The following is a 17,729-nucleotide window of genomic DNA, read 5'->3' on the forward strand; positions in this document are numbered from 1 at the left end:
TATTTTGTCTGGAGAACCCAGTTTGGGGAAACACAGTTATGTGTGTGTGTGTGTGTGTGTGTGTGTGTGTGTTACAGAGGGAGAGCTGAAAGAATTCAATGAGGGGAGAAGCAGATCTGAGATTTAAGCACAGAGCCTATCATTGTTTTCATTTCAGTGGAAAGCAAGTGAGGGATTAAAAGAGAGGACATTAATGTTGTCATGTGTCTGATCAAACTGGGTCTCGGAAGTCATTACATTTTGCATTTTCCCATCCGAGGGAGATGCAGAGATCCTGTTTACTAAAAACCCAAACAGTGAAACACATCCTCACAAGCCGACAGGAGGAAGAAGTGGGATCAAGCCTACAACAGTATGTTCTCATGTGCAAAGTTACAGAGTCTAGAGGGATGACGTGTGTGAAAGAAGCTCTATCTAATCACTCCCCCATGAGGAAGAGGAGAGTGAGAGGGGCTGAAGTGAAGCCAAAGGAAAGGGGAAGGGCCTGACATCAACAAGCCAAAACAGCTGCCCCCTTCTCCCCCATGGAGAGACAGCAAGAGGAGCCTGATGGAGCAAGAGAGGGAGGGGAAGAGTGGAGGGTCTGTAAGTGTGCAGCGGGAGAGAGCGGCGTACGAGGCATTTGAGGGTCTGTAGAGGCGAGGGGAAGAGACGAAGGTATTGGCAAGTGGAAAGGGGGCAGGGAAGAGAGAGGTGGTGAGTGTGCGTTTGCATGCTTTGAGAGTGAGGATAGCCAGGGAGCAAGGGACAGGGAAGAGTGTAAGAGGAGAGGGTCTGTGCTTGGTGACACTTTCTGGAGGGGTGAAAGAGAGGTTGTAAGAAGAGAGGAGGGGAAAGGAGGGGGAAAAAAGTCATCTGGGGTGGATTCCAAGGCAGGACAAGCTGTCAGAGAGACGGGCAGAGGTGTGAGGAGTCACTGGGAGAAAGAAGGAACATGCTGGGGAAGACGTTAGCTGTCGCAGAAAAGTAAGGAGACCCATCAAAACATGAAGCACTGAGAGGAGGAGAAGAGAGGAGGACCTTCTGGAGCAAAGCACTTGCATGTTGAAAGAGCGGATAAGGGTTGAGGAAACTTAAGATACAGGGCAAAAGAGGTGTCTGCTGGAGGTATGGGGTGCATTCACAGCACGAGCGCCGGCAGGATGAAGATACATGGACCTGATACTGACACAGGAGGAATCCCCATAAAGGCGGACCCTGAGGTGCATCCGGAGATCCTTCAACTTGCTGAGGTAAGTGAATGACTACTCTTTAGGTCACCGTAAATCTGGTTGAACATGGCAGAAAGGTCTCGCTGTAAGGAGAGAGCTGTTTGCAGTTTGAGTATAAACAAAGCACATGATTGATAGAACCAACACATGATGGTCCTGGTGGATGTTATTACACTAATGCAGTTGTTTCAAATAGCCGTGAACACAGCTCAGGGTTTGTCTTTTTTTCAGCAGGAGATGCTGGACTTTGTTTAATTGTTCTACACTTCATTCACTGCGCACTATCAACCAAAGGAATCCAAAGAATTACCACTACATTTCCAAATTGGATGACTCCAAAGCCTTTCTCTCTTACGAAATATCCCTCCTCTGTGTTTTTGCCATCGTTTAATAGAACAGAAGCATCTCATGCCGCACATGCTCGCATACCAGAAGATAAACATGTGTTTTGCAGGTCCAATTTAGACCTGCATCAGAAGTGTGAGTTGCACACACTAGTTATGTTAATGAGATTTTTTAAAAGTGCGATTTTAATGTCCTTGTAAATTTGTCATCCCCGCTGCGTACAATGGGATCATTGGCAATAAACGTGGAAAAAATAGACACAGACAGTGGTGGACGACCCACTTGATCCCTCTTAATCATGTCTCTCTGGGGTCAAGAGGAAGTGGTATAAGTTACTGTCCGGTTCTGACCCGTCGTCTGCCTGGCTGCCGGCTCTATTTAGGAGCATGTATGGATTTAGGAGGAAGCCACGTAAAGCCTCTGGAGGGTTTTTATAGAGACTTAAAATAAAAAGTGTCTGTTGGTGTAGCACCGAGGCTACGCACCAGAATGTGTGTGTTCTCACATGTCAGGGTAAATCATACTCCGGCATGTTATACGTCAGAGTGAAAGGACAAAGATAGGAGCATTTATTTGAAGTAATGTCACTTTGTTTTCACACAGCTCTGCAAGTGAACTCCTGGATCTTGCTGGAACAAAAACATTACTCAGATCACATGTGGCTTCAAATCCCCTAAAGCTCTGATTGTGTGTGTCTGTCTGAATTTCTTAGTGTGTGTGTGTGTGTGTGTGTGTGTGTGTGTGTGTGTCTGACCATGCCAAATTATGATAACATAGTCCCAACTGAATGGGTGGACTCTGCAGTGGAGAGGAATGAAATATGTCATACATGCAAACAGTCCAGGAGTTCTTAATGTTGTTTGTAGTGTGTTTTCTTCTCTGTCTGTCTGTCTGTCTGTCTGTGTGTGTGTGTGTGTGTGTGTGTGTGTGTGTGTCTCTCTCTCTCTCTCACACACAGACACACACACACACACACACACTCATTCCCGCACCTATTTTCAGCATTTTCATAGCTGTTTAGAGGTGACGGCCCCTACTCATGCAGGTTAAAAATACCCTGCCAGAACCAGAGCATACCCCTGGCTTGCCACCTGCTCCCGTCCCTTCCTGCGTGGATCGTGCGTGTGTGTGTGTGTGTGTGTGTGAACGCGCACGCATGTGTGTGTTACTCAAAGCTAGAGGTTGTGGCTCCTGCTCTCCGGCATGTCATCACCACTGAGGTGTCCCTGAAAAAAACATTCACGCAGACCAAGGCATTTAGTCTGGGGGTGTGTCACTGTACTCTGTATTCATTTACAGTGTGTGTGTGTGTGTGTGTGTGTGTGTGTACTTTCACGTCTATCTTTGTGAGAACCAATTTGGGTTTTTGCCCATGAGAGTGAGGACATTTTGGCTGCTTCTCACCTTTGGATAGACCATCAAAGGCCTGTTTGAGGGTTCAGATTTAGTTGTAAGGTTCAGGGTAGACTTTGGCTGAAATAAAGGTGTAGGTGTTTCGGGTTATATCTATACATATACATATTTTTCCTCTTACCTGTCGTGCTATTTATTAGGGGTGGGGGAAAAATCAATACAGCAAAGCATTGCAATATTTTTGTGTGGCAATATCATCATCATCATTCCACAGTGCCAAGTATCAATTTTTTATTATATAAATTATTATTCAGTCCACTGCATACAGTTTGCTGCTGCAAAAAAAAATGGCTGAAGTGAGATGAACAGACTGGAAACTTTATCTTATTGCATAAAACAGATGTTGACAAAGTTTTGCTCTGCAGACATGATTTACAGTTGAAAACAGGTAATAAATTGCAATATATCACAATATATTTTATCGCAATACTCAACATATCACAGCATATTTCAAATCGCAGTAGTATTGTATTGCAACTTAAGTATCATGAAAATATTGTATCATTGATCCTCTGGTGATTCCCACCCCTACTATCAATCTAAATTGTTTTGGTGTGAGTTGCAGTGTGTTGAAGATATCCGCCGTCTTCTCTTAAAGATAAAGGAACTCAATGGCACTCAGACTGTGGTGCTCAAAGTGCCCAGAAATTACATTTGAAAAACTCGACAAAAATGTCTCTTTCCAGAAATCATGACTCAGTTACCCAAGATAATCCACAGACCTTGTTGTGAGCAGTTTCATGTAGGGACTATTTTCTTTCTACTAATCTACACGTTAGCTAGCTTAGTGATGCTAGGTGAGCTAGCAGTAGGTGCACACTTCTTTCTGTGCGGTGATACCATTGGTGGTAGTTTGGTAGAAAGAAAATAGTTCCTACATGAAATTGCCCACACCAAGGTCTGTGGATTATCTTGAGTAACTAGGTCATGATTTCTGGAAAGAGACATTGCTGTTGAGTTTTTCAAAAGTATTTTTTTGAGCACCAAATATCAAGTGCCATGTAGTAGTCGCTATCTTCAACACTCAGAAGCTCACACCAGAACAATTTAGGCTGACAAACAGCACTACAGGTAAGAGGAAAAATGTGTATTTTTGATTTTGGGGTGAACTGTCCCTTTAAGCTGAGGGTGGGAGGCTAGAGAGTGCATGATGTCAATGAAGGTCCTCATTAGTATAGAATTACAGGGTTGCATGTGTGTGCCACAGCTTTATATTTTTACCATTCTAATGAATCATCACAATGTGTACATTTCATAAAATATGTTTTAATGCATATGAAAACATATGTTTTATGAAATATATATATGTTTTAATGCATATGAAACACACTCAGCTTTAGATAACTTTCCTGAGTTTTTGAATAACAACCTTAAAATGCTGCTGCTGCTGCTGCTGCTGCTGCCGTCCTCACAGTAATGAAAAGCTCATGCAGCCTCACTCATAAAGAAATCCATTATGCTTCTGTTTGTGCCTGACCCTCTCCTCATCTCCATGTTAGAAGTGGAAGTGCTCCGGGCTCTCTGCAGTGGTCAGAGATGCTTGCAGAATGACACATGCTTTGGCTGCAAAAATCCAAACGGGGTGGGGTTCTTTAATACTGCAATGCAATACTGCAACACTGCTGATAGTCATGGGAGCCTCTGGAGACTGAATGTCCCCTCCACTTAAGTTCTTTCTACTGGGATCAAATGTACAACACCTGTATACAGCCCAGGGCAGTCCATGTTTAGTCCAAATACAAAAATACTTTTAAAAACTCAACCTTTTAAGGGTTTAAAATGCTCAAAATTATAGTGCATTAAACTTATACTATCATTGTGGCTGGATTGTAATATGTAGCATATGCTCGTAGTGTTATGTACACCCTTATTGCTTTCTCCTTTTACTGTTCTCTGAAATGCTGATCAGGGGAAACGGAGGGAAAGAACAGCTGGGAGAAAAGTGCGGCATTATGTGAACAGACACCCCCACGCTGTGAGATTCATGAGTCATTTCATTTGTTAGTTTTAAATTGAATGCCTGCACTTTGGTCCCATTTGTCATTGTTTTGCAGATGATTAATGCCACACAAATTGTTTCAGCTTAAGTGCTAAATCAACCAACCGACTGCTAACAACTCTGGTAACACGCTGTGTTTTAGAGCTTTGTTTATTGCTGAACAGAGATGGATGATTGCCAACTTTTCATCATGCTTGGTAGCACCAGCAAACAGAATCATACTTATCATTTTACAATCTTTGATATTTAACTTAATGGAGGAGTGTGTAAGATTTAGAAAGATTTTGTGTTCTCCTGGTTAGAATTCCTTCAGTGTTCATTGTTCAGGAGATTTTTACCAGGAGCCAGATTATCTGCAGAGGTCTCTTCCACTCCAAAACAAAGAAAGCAGGTGATTAAAGCCATTAAAAACACCAAATAAAGCAGTTTTAAGTTAAAAAATCTGGTGTTTTCTGGTGTTTGCTTGTCGCAGAGGGGCTTCTAACTATGGTGCTCAACACAAAAACACAAATGGCTCTAACTAGAGCCAATGTTTAGTTTGTTCTTTCTGGGCTACTGTAAAAACATGGTGGTACAACACGGTGATCTGTAGATGAGGGCCTGCTGCCTTTGTGGATATAAACAGCTCATTCTAAGGCAACAAAAGCACAACAATCTTATTTTCAAGTGATTATACACTTAAGAAAATGTACTTATTATATTATATACGTACTATATCAACACTTTGGCACTCTGCGGTTGTTTGAAAGTGCTTTGCAAATAAAGTTGGATTGGATTGGATTATATCCCATCTCTGCCAATACATCTCCCCTTAATCCTACACACTGAACCTTTAAGGGAAAATGTCCATTAAATGAGCATCTTTGACATGAAATAATTAATGGAAATCCTTGATGTCATTAGTTGCATTTGTCAGAGGTTTAACAGCTCAGTCTGAGGTATGTAAGTGAGGCAGCCTGTCCCCTAAACTCCCAAAGAAGAGATATGACATAAAGGTATTTAAATGTGTGGGTGTGATTAACTTATTTTAAGAGACATTTGTCATCTTGTGATCTTGTGACCAATGTTGTGACACAGTTATCACCACTAGGTCAGCCTTTACTGGTCAGAGAAAGTTATACAACTATTTGTCCACCAGGCGGTGCCCTTTACTCGTCCTGCGTTTCTTTAGTTTGAACCTCAAACTGACACCCTGGCATCAAAAGATGAGTAATTGCTTTGAGATTTCAACATGGAACTGATGAAATGTCGTCATCTGAGATGTTTGTCTCTTGAAAGAATTCAGGGACCTTTAAGGAGGAGAAGAAACAGCACTCAGAGTCATAACTGGCCAGTGTCAGCTTCAGGGGATCATTTTGCAATACACCAACACACTTACGTCAATTTACTGTTGTCTTGGGTAACATTTGAATATTAGAAACTGGCTTGGATATCATGTCTCTATAAAAGCTGTGTTGTTTTGGTGATTTTTTGGGCATCTTGGCTCAGATGTGCAGCCACAATACCCAATTACTGTACATGTGTAAACATGGAAAAATATTTGTAATTGAGTTGGCCAAAAGCAATTAATTGTCTAGTTATGTTACGTTAGTATTTGCAACTTAGTGTTACTCATATAATACTTATAAAAATGTGTATTCTGCATATTATGGCATTTCATGTCTTCATGTGCAAAGAGAGCTCCTCTGATACCAGTTATTGGCCTTTCCTGTGAGTCCGACCAAGCAAACTCCTCAGTGCCATTACTGAAGACTCCACTTTTAGGCCCACAGGTGATCTCAGGTCAGGCTTATTGGGGACACGGTTCTATGTTCAGCAGCTCAGTGGGCCATTACATAAGTCTAATCGATTCAAGCTCCAAAATTCAGGAGTTATGTAATAACATTTAAAATGTAAATAGCTTGAGGGGATGATGATCCTCTTCTCCCCTCACATGCCCTCTTTTTGTCGGGTTCACTGTCTCTCTTCCTAAATCCCCCCCATACACACACACACACACACACACAGATTCAACACATTCAGTGGATGCCGGGGTTTATGGCAGCTTCCATTCATCATAAAAGCAGAGGGCATAAGTCGATAGTCCGATGTTACTCAGCTGCTGTGATTATAAGATCAATACATACAGTATAATGGTAATGTGTCCCATCCATGCCTGTGAGCATCTGATCAGTTCCGGTCACTGATCAAAATAAACAGTGTTTTTCCACGTGAGAGGGTTTTTGTTGTCACATATGACAAGAACAACAATTTCATTATATTAAAAAATGAATGCACTCACAAGTTTATTTTATAGCTGATGCTTTTCTTTTGGTGAAAGCACACCTAACAACAATTTTAATCACCCTGTGTGACACCTGGAGTTATTATGGCTCATGGTATTGTTCTGGAGGTATTGTTATAACCGTCTATTGTCAACGCTCTCTGCTTTGGCTCACAGATCAAACTGGATGCAGATTATTTCTTTGTTTAGTCACCATTGCTGTGGAAAGCCCCGATTTGTCCACTGTTTAGTTAAAGGACTAGTTCAACATTTTGGGAAATACCATCATTTGCTTTCTTGCTCAGAGTTAGATGAGATCAGTACCACTCTTCTGTCTATGCCAGGGGTCGGCAACCTTTACTATCAAAAGAAGAACAAACAAAAAACCTGTCTGTAGCCACAAAACATATTTTAGCCTCATAGTAAAGGTAACACAGCCTTGTAAGTCAAATTCAGCCCAGCAGCATTACTAACAGACCTAAATGATCTGAATTATCTATATGTTTTAGCACATGGTGGCTACTCTGCAGTGGGCTATTTATGAATCTTTGGGACTTATACTTTGCAGTGTTGCCAGTGAAAGCAAATGAAATTGTCCATGCACTATTAAGTTCTCCATTTCTTCCTGATACATTTCCCCATTTGGATGTGGAATCCAAAGCTAGCCCAGCTAGGGAGACTCAAGACTACTGTAGCCACTGCTAGTGATGCTTTTAGAGGAAAGGCACCAGGCCAGACGTATGACACACATTTTAGTTCATGAAATTTTAAAATATTTTTTTAAATCGGTATATAGGCTGGGCATTTTTACGGTTGAGGAACGTAAGAATCACTTAAGGCCTACAACTGTAACCATAATTACTGCACAGATTATATTTCTAGGTTATTTTTGTATTATTTGAGTTACTGTGTTATTTATCAATGGGTACATTATTTATATTTAAGCAGTAATAGATTCAGCATTTTTGAGTTTCTAGTAAATTATTATTTTGTCGTCATTTATAGTGCTTTGTATATTGTATTTATTTATATTTGTATTTTCATGTGTGGTGTTGAAGTGGAGTCATTGTGTTCCCTTGGTTATGAGCTAACTGGTTCCTACCTGTTTTGGGGACAGGTATGAGTGGTACACGAGAGAGTGAGTGCCTCGTGCTTAACAGTGAAGAGAAGTTGCCATACCCCTAAGTTGGGATGTGTTAGTACTGTCTTGCCATGTTGGTAAAAATTAAACAAAGAAGAAGAAATGTTGTAGCCTGCTTGTTACCCACAGCCCAGAAGAACAGGGGAACACCTACAATCAAGAAAAGAGGGTTAAAATGAAAATTAAAATGTTGAAAATAAATATTCATGTCCATATGATTTTCTGTCAAAGCCCCAGGGAGCCACTGGAGAGGGGCTAAAGAGCTGCATGGCTCTGGAGCCACAGGTTGCCTACCCCTGGTCTATGCTAAATATAAAGCTACTGGCAGCACCCAGTTATTTTAGTTTAGCTTTAAGACTGGAAACAAGAGGAAACAGACTTGTTTACTGTGCAGTTAATGAAGATGTGGTTAACCTGTATGACTACTGAGGTGCTTTTATTGTTTATTTAAATGTTGCTGCTTCCTAACCCTTTCTGATCCACCTGCAAGTGGATTAAAAACACCTGAACTTAACAGAGATTTAACAGTTTTTAATGAAGCAAGTCACAAATTCCGTGTATTTGTTTTGTTGAGCGCTGTGAAGCATGGTCTGAGCGAATCAGCTGCATTTACATTCACATTATGTAACCCCACAAAGCTCAGGGTAGGGCTACATAAAACATTAATTATACATTTCTAGTCATAAAGGATTTAGACATGCTTACTCTCCTCCTGAGAGACATGGCTGTTTTATAATAGACTGTGGTTAATAGACTGCGTTTCCTTCCACTCACTCACAATCCAAGATGGTGGGCGAAGTGAGACTCTGGTGTCGGATAAAAATGTTGTTTGTGAGAGTGTTAGTCCAGACCCTGAGTGCAGACACCTTCACCTTTCAAAGTTAAATTCAATGCCCCTCCTGTTTGGAAAAACCCAGGCATCGGAAAAAGTTAAAAAAAAAAAAAAAAAAAAAAAAAAAGGCAAGAGCTGAGAAATGTTTTTTTTTAGGACTAGAGAAATGTATTGAGTCATTTAACAGGAAAAGGAACAGCAGTGTGTGCAGGTACACTGTTTGTGGCCCTCCGCCTCTCACATTGCCTCAGCCACACACACACATACACAAACACAGAGTAAAAACACCATCTCCCTCCTGATGTTTCCAGGCACCTCCTGCTCAAGGAAAGATTTAATGGTTTAATGTGCTTCACATGCTGTCAGGAGGCATTGCTCTGGGAGAACATTACCACAGCTTTATATAAACATTGTCCGTCTTTTCACTGGGACAGTTGAGTATTGCTTTATAAAAAGAAAAAGACACGGATTATGACTCAGGGTGTTACATTTATTTGTGTGTGCGCCTTGTGTGTCTGTAAAAACTTGCGTATTATGGGTTTTTCTCCAGGGTTAAAGCTTTATTTACATATCTTCTCTATTATCTAAATTTATGCTGTTATCATTCAGTTCATGTGGGGTATTCTTAAAATATAAAATGTTTCAGCTAATAACACACATACACACAAATTTGACTTCATCATTTTGAAAAAGGCAGCGAACAGTTACAGTGTGTCTGTTTGTTTCAGATTTATCCTTGTCTCTTTGCTTTGCCCACAGAAGCTCATGTCTCATGTTTACACAGCTGCCATCATGATCCAGTGTGGTACCACCTTGCAGTGTTGAAAGTAAATTTATAGTAAGACTGTAATCAAAGAGTAGAGACCCCAGCTACTTCAGCCAAAAGAGAGATGAGAATGATATAAAAAACTAAAATTTGTTACATATTAGTAGTAATAGTTTTGGTTTCATGTAATGTACTGTTCAGTTTCTCTGTGGGTTTGTGGTAAGAGACTGTTCTCTAAGGTAAACTGTTGGCCAATTTATTATTGCCATATTGTTGAGGCGTATTTTCACGAGTTGAATATTTTTTATATGCATTGTATTGGCTTGAGGAGAGAGAGGCAAAGGGCCTTTTGATTGGTTGCCATGGATAGGTTGACAAAAAATAAAACAGGAAGCACAATTTAACAAGATGCCATGTTAGTTGTAGACTTCAGTCAGGCACAGATATGCTTTGAGGTAAATGCTAACTTTAGCACGGCAAAATGCTAACAGTGACGATGCTAACACGCTGATGTGTAATGTTCACCATCTTGGTCTAGCGTGTTAGCATGCTAATTACTAATTAGCATTAAACACAAGGAATGGCATCAGTTTTGCAAGAATCTGGACATACACCAAAGTAGCCTATAGAGGATGTTAAGTTGCATCAAAATGATGGACATGGCTACCACGATGTCACCATTGGTTTGTGGATTCTGTTTTGAAGCCTCATGTTTGGCATTTCAGAAGTCACCATTTTGGTTTTTTTTGGAGCCAGAAATGACCATATTTGGGCGAGAGGCTGGTGCCATGGAGGAGCAAGGGGTGAATCTGACTGAGAAGCTGAGGGCACTATCTGCAGACAGTCTGTCACTCAAAGTGGCCCACCCTTAATTATGCATAACTTTAAGTCTCAATAAAATGTAAATGGGTGAGTTATATAAAAATTCACATCCCATACAGTTGTCATGAGTAGAGTGCCCCAGGAATGAGTCCTAAAACCCATTAATGAGTTAGCATTTTTACTCTGCTGCTTCCCTTGTGTTGAAGTCAATGGGTTTTTTGAATTGATTTTTTTTGTTAGATGCCTGAAATACAGTCTGTGGTTAACACAAGTTTAAGAGACTTTCACGTCTTGCTTACAGCATAAAATAAATAAGTAAATACCCCACTCGTGAACTGTGTAGCCTCTTTGTGTCTTTAAAAATGCAGTTGCTAACAAGTGGCTAAATGATACTACAGAACATCATCACACCTAACATGGCTTTACAGTCTTGTTATGGTGGTGACGTTAGGTCATGTGACAGTAGTGTAGTTCCTTTATACATTAGCTTTTTACTTCTGGAGATTAAATTCAGGGTTCAGTAATCATGAACGTAGAGTTAAATTGTGAAGATTATCTTGGTGAACAAACTGTGTACCATAAACATTAGTTTGCCACAGAGCTTATTTTCAGTAATGATGCAAAAGCCAATAAAAAAAAAAATCCCATGGACATTTTGACGAGGGTACCAGTGCGATGCTAACTTCTCCATCAGCTTAAAGAAAAGTCTCTGGGGCACTCTTTGTTGAAATTAGCTATAGTGACCAAAGCCTTATTTTTTGTACCAGGCTGTAAACATGTTTATTTCTGCTGTAAAGATGGACATTTTAACATGGGGAGTCTATGGGGTTTGACTGACTTCTGAAGCCAGCCTCAAGTGGCCATTAGAGGAACTGCAGTTTTTGGCACTTCAGTGTTGGCTTTATTTTTCAGCCTTGGAGGTTGCTGCTTGTTATTCTAGGGTCTATGGTCTAGACAGACACCCCCAGGGACTTGAAGAAAGCCAACAGCATCACAAAGGTCACCACTAAAACAATGAACACCACCTCCGTGTATTCAGTTTAGCTCACCTGTGACCGTGCAGCATATTAGAGGAGGGGGCTGGCAGCACAGAGAGCTGCTTGTTTTTCATCATCTTAGCCACCCCACAGACTGAGACAGAATGAGGACAAGTTAAAAGACGAGACAACAGGACTCCTTAAAACACAGCGTGATATGACAGGAGTTTTTAGTGGAGGAAGCAGAATTTACAGCAGGTAGGGCTTCAGTGCTCATGCTGGTGTGTCACTGAAGCAGTGCACATCTGTACTGACAGGACAGTAGCTGCACTGGGGACAGTTACTGTCCAGAGCTGAGATAAAATGTCTTAAGACAAATGGGAAAACTGCTGAAGCTGAACATGTCACAACCACATATACATTCATGTGGTTTCAGTCTTTTCAATGATAAAATGAATGACTCTGTTTTCACCTCTACTCTGACTTATTCTGTTTGTTGTGAGAATGCTCAGACTTGACAGCCCTTTGTGTCTGCAGCTCGCCAAAGCAGGGAGCCACACCTTCATGGAGAAAAGCTTCAAGAGGAAACGGGTGTGTGATGTCTGCAAGCTGAACATCGACAGCCCCGGGGCTTTCTGCAAGGGTGAGTCCGTGTCTCAGTCAGGTCAGAGACACACAACTGACTAGCATAGATACACACCTCGTCTTGACACAGATGAGCTCACCCTGACTGTCCTCTCCCTGTCTCCCTCAAAGCTGACTCTCAGAATAAAACATGTACTCTCCTTTCTGTGCACAGAGTGCAAGGTTGCAGTCCACAAGACGTGTGAAGCCAAGGTAAGCTGAATGTTTCCTCCCTGAATGCATCACTTTACCTTTCTCCTGTCCTAAGAAAATTGCTCCTGTGTCAGAGGTTCAGATGTTAATACGGTGTGAGTCTTAAGTGGAGTTAGCCATGTGCACTGACCTAGATGTCTGGTTAAGGAAAGGCCATCCCCCCCACCCTGAACTGCAACCAGCCAGGTTGCTATGAGTAATTCAGTCATGTGTTAACGTGGCATAGCAGGAGCTCCTCAGAGTCCTCAAACAACCAGGACGTCTCTGTTGTCTCTCTAATACAGACTGATATGAAGCATTTGTGCATATTAAAGAATAATATTTCACACAATACTCTGATTGTACCCATTAGCATTGTCTGTGAGAGGTGCTGTTAGGCTGACCAGAGGGGGGCAGTAGTGAGCTGTGAGCTGTCACGATAAGCGCAAGAGGAGGAGGAAACTACAAGATGCAGCAGCTCGGAGAGATGACACCACCAGAGGAAAACTGTCTGTGTGCTATCTGTCAGGTTGTAACAGATCAGTAGATGTGTGCTTTTATTAATAAGGAAGACATGCACAAAAAAGAGGGGCTTCTGAACTGGCTGGAGACAACTGGAGGCTACTTGTTTGCAAGAAATACGCTCGCACAACGGACAATCCTCCAATGGTCTGTTGGGAATAGGATCGAACTGTATTTGCGGCAATACTGTCTGGGCTTTTTGGCATTTTAAAGGTACACTATGAGGAAAAAACAATAGACTCATACAAATGTAATCCCTCTCAATCAACACTTATGGCCCACCAGAAATGTGTGGTGGTGTATTTTTCCTGCAAAGACGCTGCCCTCTGCCTGTATTGTCTTACTTTCTTCATTTGGGATGTTTATGGGCGTGTAGCACCACAGCCCTCAGGTGGGGTCGGGACTTTGTAAAAAGGTAGCGACCATCTGCCAGACTGTAGGCAGCAGGCATCTAAGAGACACAGCACAGAAATAACGCAAATATAGCGAGGTGAAACGCCAAACAAGAGTGAATCTGGGGTTGGCTTTCACTTTCACTTTTGCTGGTGGGCATGTTGTAACATCTGGTGAACCAGGTGAGAGCGCACTCAAACCCACGACTCTGGAAACACAATGGGTACATTAATGGTCTTTACTGGTCAAGGTAGGTTGGGTACACAGAGGGACTATTAGTGGAGGCAAACAAATCCAATAGGGATGGGGAACACTACACACAAGGTGCTAAGATGAACTGGCACTGAGAGAAAACAAGACACACTAAGAGGCCGTTTACACGTACACGGTGATTTTGATAAACGGAGACATCTTCCTTCGTTTGTGCCCTTCGTTTACACGCAAACGGAGATTTCTCCTCTGAAAACGAGTCTTTCTAAAAACTCCGGCCAGAGTGGAGATTTTGGAAAACTCCGGTTGCGCATTTGCATGTAAACTGAGATAAACGGAGATAAACGGAGTTATAGGCAGCCCACGTCACAGTATGCGCCGGAACTTGCGCCTGTGTAAAAAGTGCGACCTATGTTGCTATGGTGACAATGGATACATGGAAGGCTTGAGCTTCTCGTTACACTGCCACCTACAGGTTTGGCATGCTCTTGTGTATATATACACGGGTAAGTGTAAACGAAGATCTTTTTGAAAACGGAGATGGTGAAATGTCCGTTTATGAAAATAGCTGGCAACATGTAAACGGCCTCTACATACTCTGGTGAGGGGAAGCGTAACAAGACACAGGTGAGGCTAATTAGTGTGGAACCCTTTCGATGACTTCACACAGGTGAAGTCATCGAAAGGGAGGGAATACACACAGGGGCAGGAAGTGAGGTGATCTGAAACGTGTGGAGATGTGAGTTTCAAAATAAAACAGGAAATAATGTGAATGAATGAATGAAATAAACATAACCTAAGAAACTTCAGCTGTGACACATGTTTACAGTCACAGACAATTAACCGTTGACACTACTATTCACATCTAATATATGAGGTGTGTTAAAAAAATTAGCTTATATGTTGCTCATGCATTGTATATTACAATGCATGACCAACAATGTAAGCATTAGCTAACTGCCTAAAAAGTATATGTAACGTGAGATTAAAGATATTAAAGAGAAAAAAATACCTGGAAACACTTTGCTGCTACAGTGGAGCTCAACTGCAGATGTTTTCATGTGGTAAATGTGTGGTATTGTTGTCATTCCCTTAGAATCAAACAGAAATTCTTGTCACTGTTTTTGCGCTGCCATAAAAGAACAGAATTCACTGTAGAGGCAGCAGGGAAACAGTTTGGTCGACAGGCAGTGACCTTAATAGATGAGATTGCGACGCAACAGATTGCGTTTTGAGTAATTTGCCTAATCTTTGTTGCTTTTGAGTGGATTCTTTCATCACAAGAGGACATGATTGCATTGTGTAAGAGAGAGGCACTCTCCCTGTCCGCAGCTTATGTCAAAGCGTTGGCAGAAGCTGCTTCTGCTCTCCTGTGACCCCGCTCACAGCAGCTCAGTGTCACACACCACTGAATGGGCCCATGACCTTGCTGTAACTGTGCTGTTGTGCCTCGCTCTCCAACAGAACAAACACACACACACACACACACACACACACACGAAAACAGCACATTTGCACTTGGACACACTGCCTTCATTTCTCAGGTCAGCTCAAATCCTGCAGGATTTATGACAAGAGGGGGAAACTTTGCCTTCCTGCCTCCCCCTCCTCCTCCTCCTCCTCCTCCACACACACACTGTAATGGTGTACAACTGGGCACTACCAGCTGTTGTGCCTTAGCAGCATGTATTAAAAGAGGATTATTATTTTTGTCATACTCGTCCCCCTGGTCACCACGGCGATAGCCAAAAACAACCCTTGGTGGCTGCAATAGAGGCAGGCGCCGTGGACGAGAGTGGACATCGTCACACGGGACGATGATCAATCTGGATAGGAGAAGTCTGAGCGGGTAAATATAGAAAATAACAAGAGTGCCATAGATGCCTGCCAGTGAGTGATCGGTGGGAGGGTGACGCAAATAAGTAAGGGGCAGCTGGGGAGGCAGACCGTGTACATGTGTGTGTGTGTGTGTGTGTGTGTCTAATCAGTCCCATTTGGGGGTATTCATAAATAAAGGGGAACATACGGTCAAGGCTGCAGATTGGTGTCTGCTACATGTCACGCTATGCTCTCGCTGTATGTTTCTATGTGCTGCTCATATGTCAACATATTGCTTCCTTTCTTTTTTTACTCCTTTCATCTCTTGCGTTTCACTGTCATCATCTTTTTTTATCTTTCATCTCTGTTAGATTTCTCCTTTTTCCTGATGTTTTATAGACACAGTTAAAGCTTTTTCCACCTTCTCCATGGTGTTTTTTTGTCTTCTTTTCAAGTCTTAAATGCTTTCATCAGCATGTTATGCCACCTTTTTACCATCTCCACAAACACTAGTTTCAGTTCCACTTTTTTTTTGCATCCTTTATGCAGGCCATATAATTCTGCCTCTTTGTCCTGCTGCCACTTGTCATCTCTCTCTCAGCCTCAGGCCAGCGCAGAGGTCACTGGAGTGGACATCAGCACTCTGCGGGGCTGCCCAGTGTCTGCATGTGGTATATTGATGTGTGTGTGTGTGCACGTGCAAGGGAAAGCACTCGCGCAGTCGACGTGCTTTACTGTCTCTGGGCATATGACACAGGCAGAGCGAGAGGGGAACGTTATGTTGCATGTGCTGCTGGCACAGTGGGAGTGTGTGTGTTATCGTGAGAGAGGGAGGGAGGCAAAGGGAACGGGTGAGCGAGAGCAGAGAGCTTGTACGAGACAGAGAGAGGGAGGTAGTGTATCCCACTCTACAGACAGGACTGCTCAGAGGCAGAGGGAAAGACTGAAGCTGCTTGTTGAGAGGTAAAAACACGCTCTGTATTTACTCAGTGAAGCTCTGGCTTTAGTTTACTCATATATACTCAGCTCCTCAGTTATTAACTTTTCATGTACTTTGTGTATTTTGCTTTCCTATTCAGTGGCAATCTAACAACCTGAAAGCCTCTTCACGCACAGTGTTTTCTCTGATAATGCGGCATGTGATTCTGCATATTATTCCATTAAAGCTGTAGCCAGAGAGCACTGGCTGTGCCCAGAAAGAGGATTTCATTTACTGTGATTAAGGCAAGTGCAGAAAATGAAGAGGAGACTCCTGCTGTGACCTACAAAAAAATACACAGATTTTAATTTTTAATAGCAGAGAGTGAAAGATTTACTTTTTAATGAGATAGTTCACTATTATGTGCAGCTTGGCAGACTGTGGAAACTCTACCTAGTCTATATGCTACTATACATACCTGTAAATGTCAAATTATGTCAAATTTACAGCCAAGATGTGCCAGACTATTTTTGGGATGGATTAGATGTGTTGTGGGCATGTGTCTGTCTGTTTGTGTGTGCACTTGCAAGTGTCTGCAGACACCAGCGTCCTTCTATCTGCATGCACAACTTTTCTTACTTTTACTTTTTAATTACTCTGCACAACTCTGCTGTGTGAATGCATTTTCCCACTGTATCTCTTTACTGTATCTACCTACGTCAGCGCTATGTTTGTGTTGTGAATTGTGTACGGACAGGCATCTATGACCAAAGGGCACCTGACAGAGACAAATGGCTTTATCTGAGACACACTCAGCTGTCCTAACATCATCCGATGGATCCTAATGTTGCGTAGTGAAATACAGATGGCTGCTCACACACACAGCAGCTGTTGTGCTAATGTTTCATGCTGATTTATGAATTGATATAGCAATTATGATACTGTATGGACTGTGGGCTGATGTAATGAGCAAATTTTAACAATGTTCAATGTTGCTCATTAATCCTTGTTACTGCCAGTGGAGCTGGGAGAGTTTCTAAAACACCCCAAAGTTTGGTTTTTACTTATTCCCCCTTTGTATATACACTGATACTAATATATGTGCAGTGTGCTAATAACGGCTGATTTACCTCTCTAGCTCTTGTCCCAGTGTTGTCAGTCTCTTGAGCAACAAGTGTCATGTTTTTCCACCTCTTCTGTTGTTTGTGGCTCACTACGGGAGACCAGGTGGACATGCTGTCCTGTGGTGGCTCTACGTGCCATGGCACATCAGTGGGGAGGC

General features: G+C 42.1%; 1 protein-coding gene across 4 annotated transcripts in view; it reads left to right on the forward strand.

The window, feature by feature from the left end:
- Nucleotides 1–909: 909 nt before the first annotated feature.
- LOC117257187 (tensin-2-like) overlaps nucleotides 910–17,729 on the forward strand; it is a 41,600-nt gene continuing 24,780 nt past the window's right edge. For 2 of the 4 annotated variants that reach the window (XM_033627171.2, XM_033627170.2), the window contains exons 1-3: nucleotides 939–1,232; nucleotides 12,307–12,412; nucleotides 12,569–12,606. In XM_033627171.2, coding sequence (XP_033483062.2) covers nucleotides 1,110–1,232; nucleotides 12,307–12,412; nucleotides 12,569–12,606 — 267 coding nt within the window. In that variant the 5' untranslated portion in view covers nucleotides 939–1,109. Of the gene's footprint in view, nucleotides 1,233–12,306; nucleotides 12,413–12,568; nucleotides 12,607–16,408; nucleotides 16,492–17,729 lie in introns of those variants that run through there. The other 2 variants (XM_033627169.2, XM_033627172.2) reach the window with 2 other exon arrangements.

This window comes from Epinephelus lanceolatus, chromosome 1 (assembly GCF_041903045.1).
Source record: "Epinephelus lanceolatus isolate andai-2023 chromosome 1, ASM4190304v1, whole genome shotgun sequence".
Taxonomy (NCBI): domain Eukaryota; kingdom Metazoa; phylum Chordata; class Actinopteri; order Perciformes; family Serranidae; genus Epinephelus; species Epinephelus lanceolatus.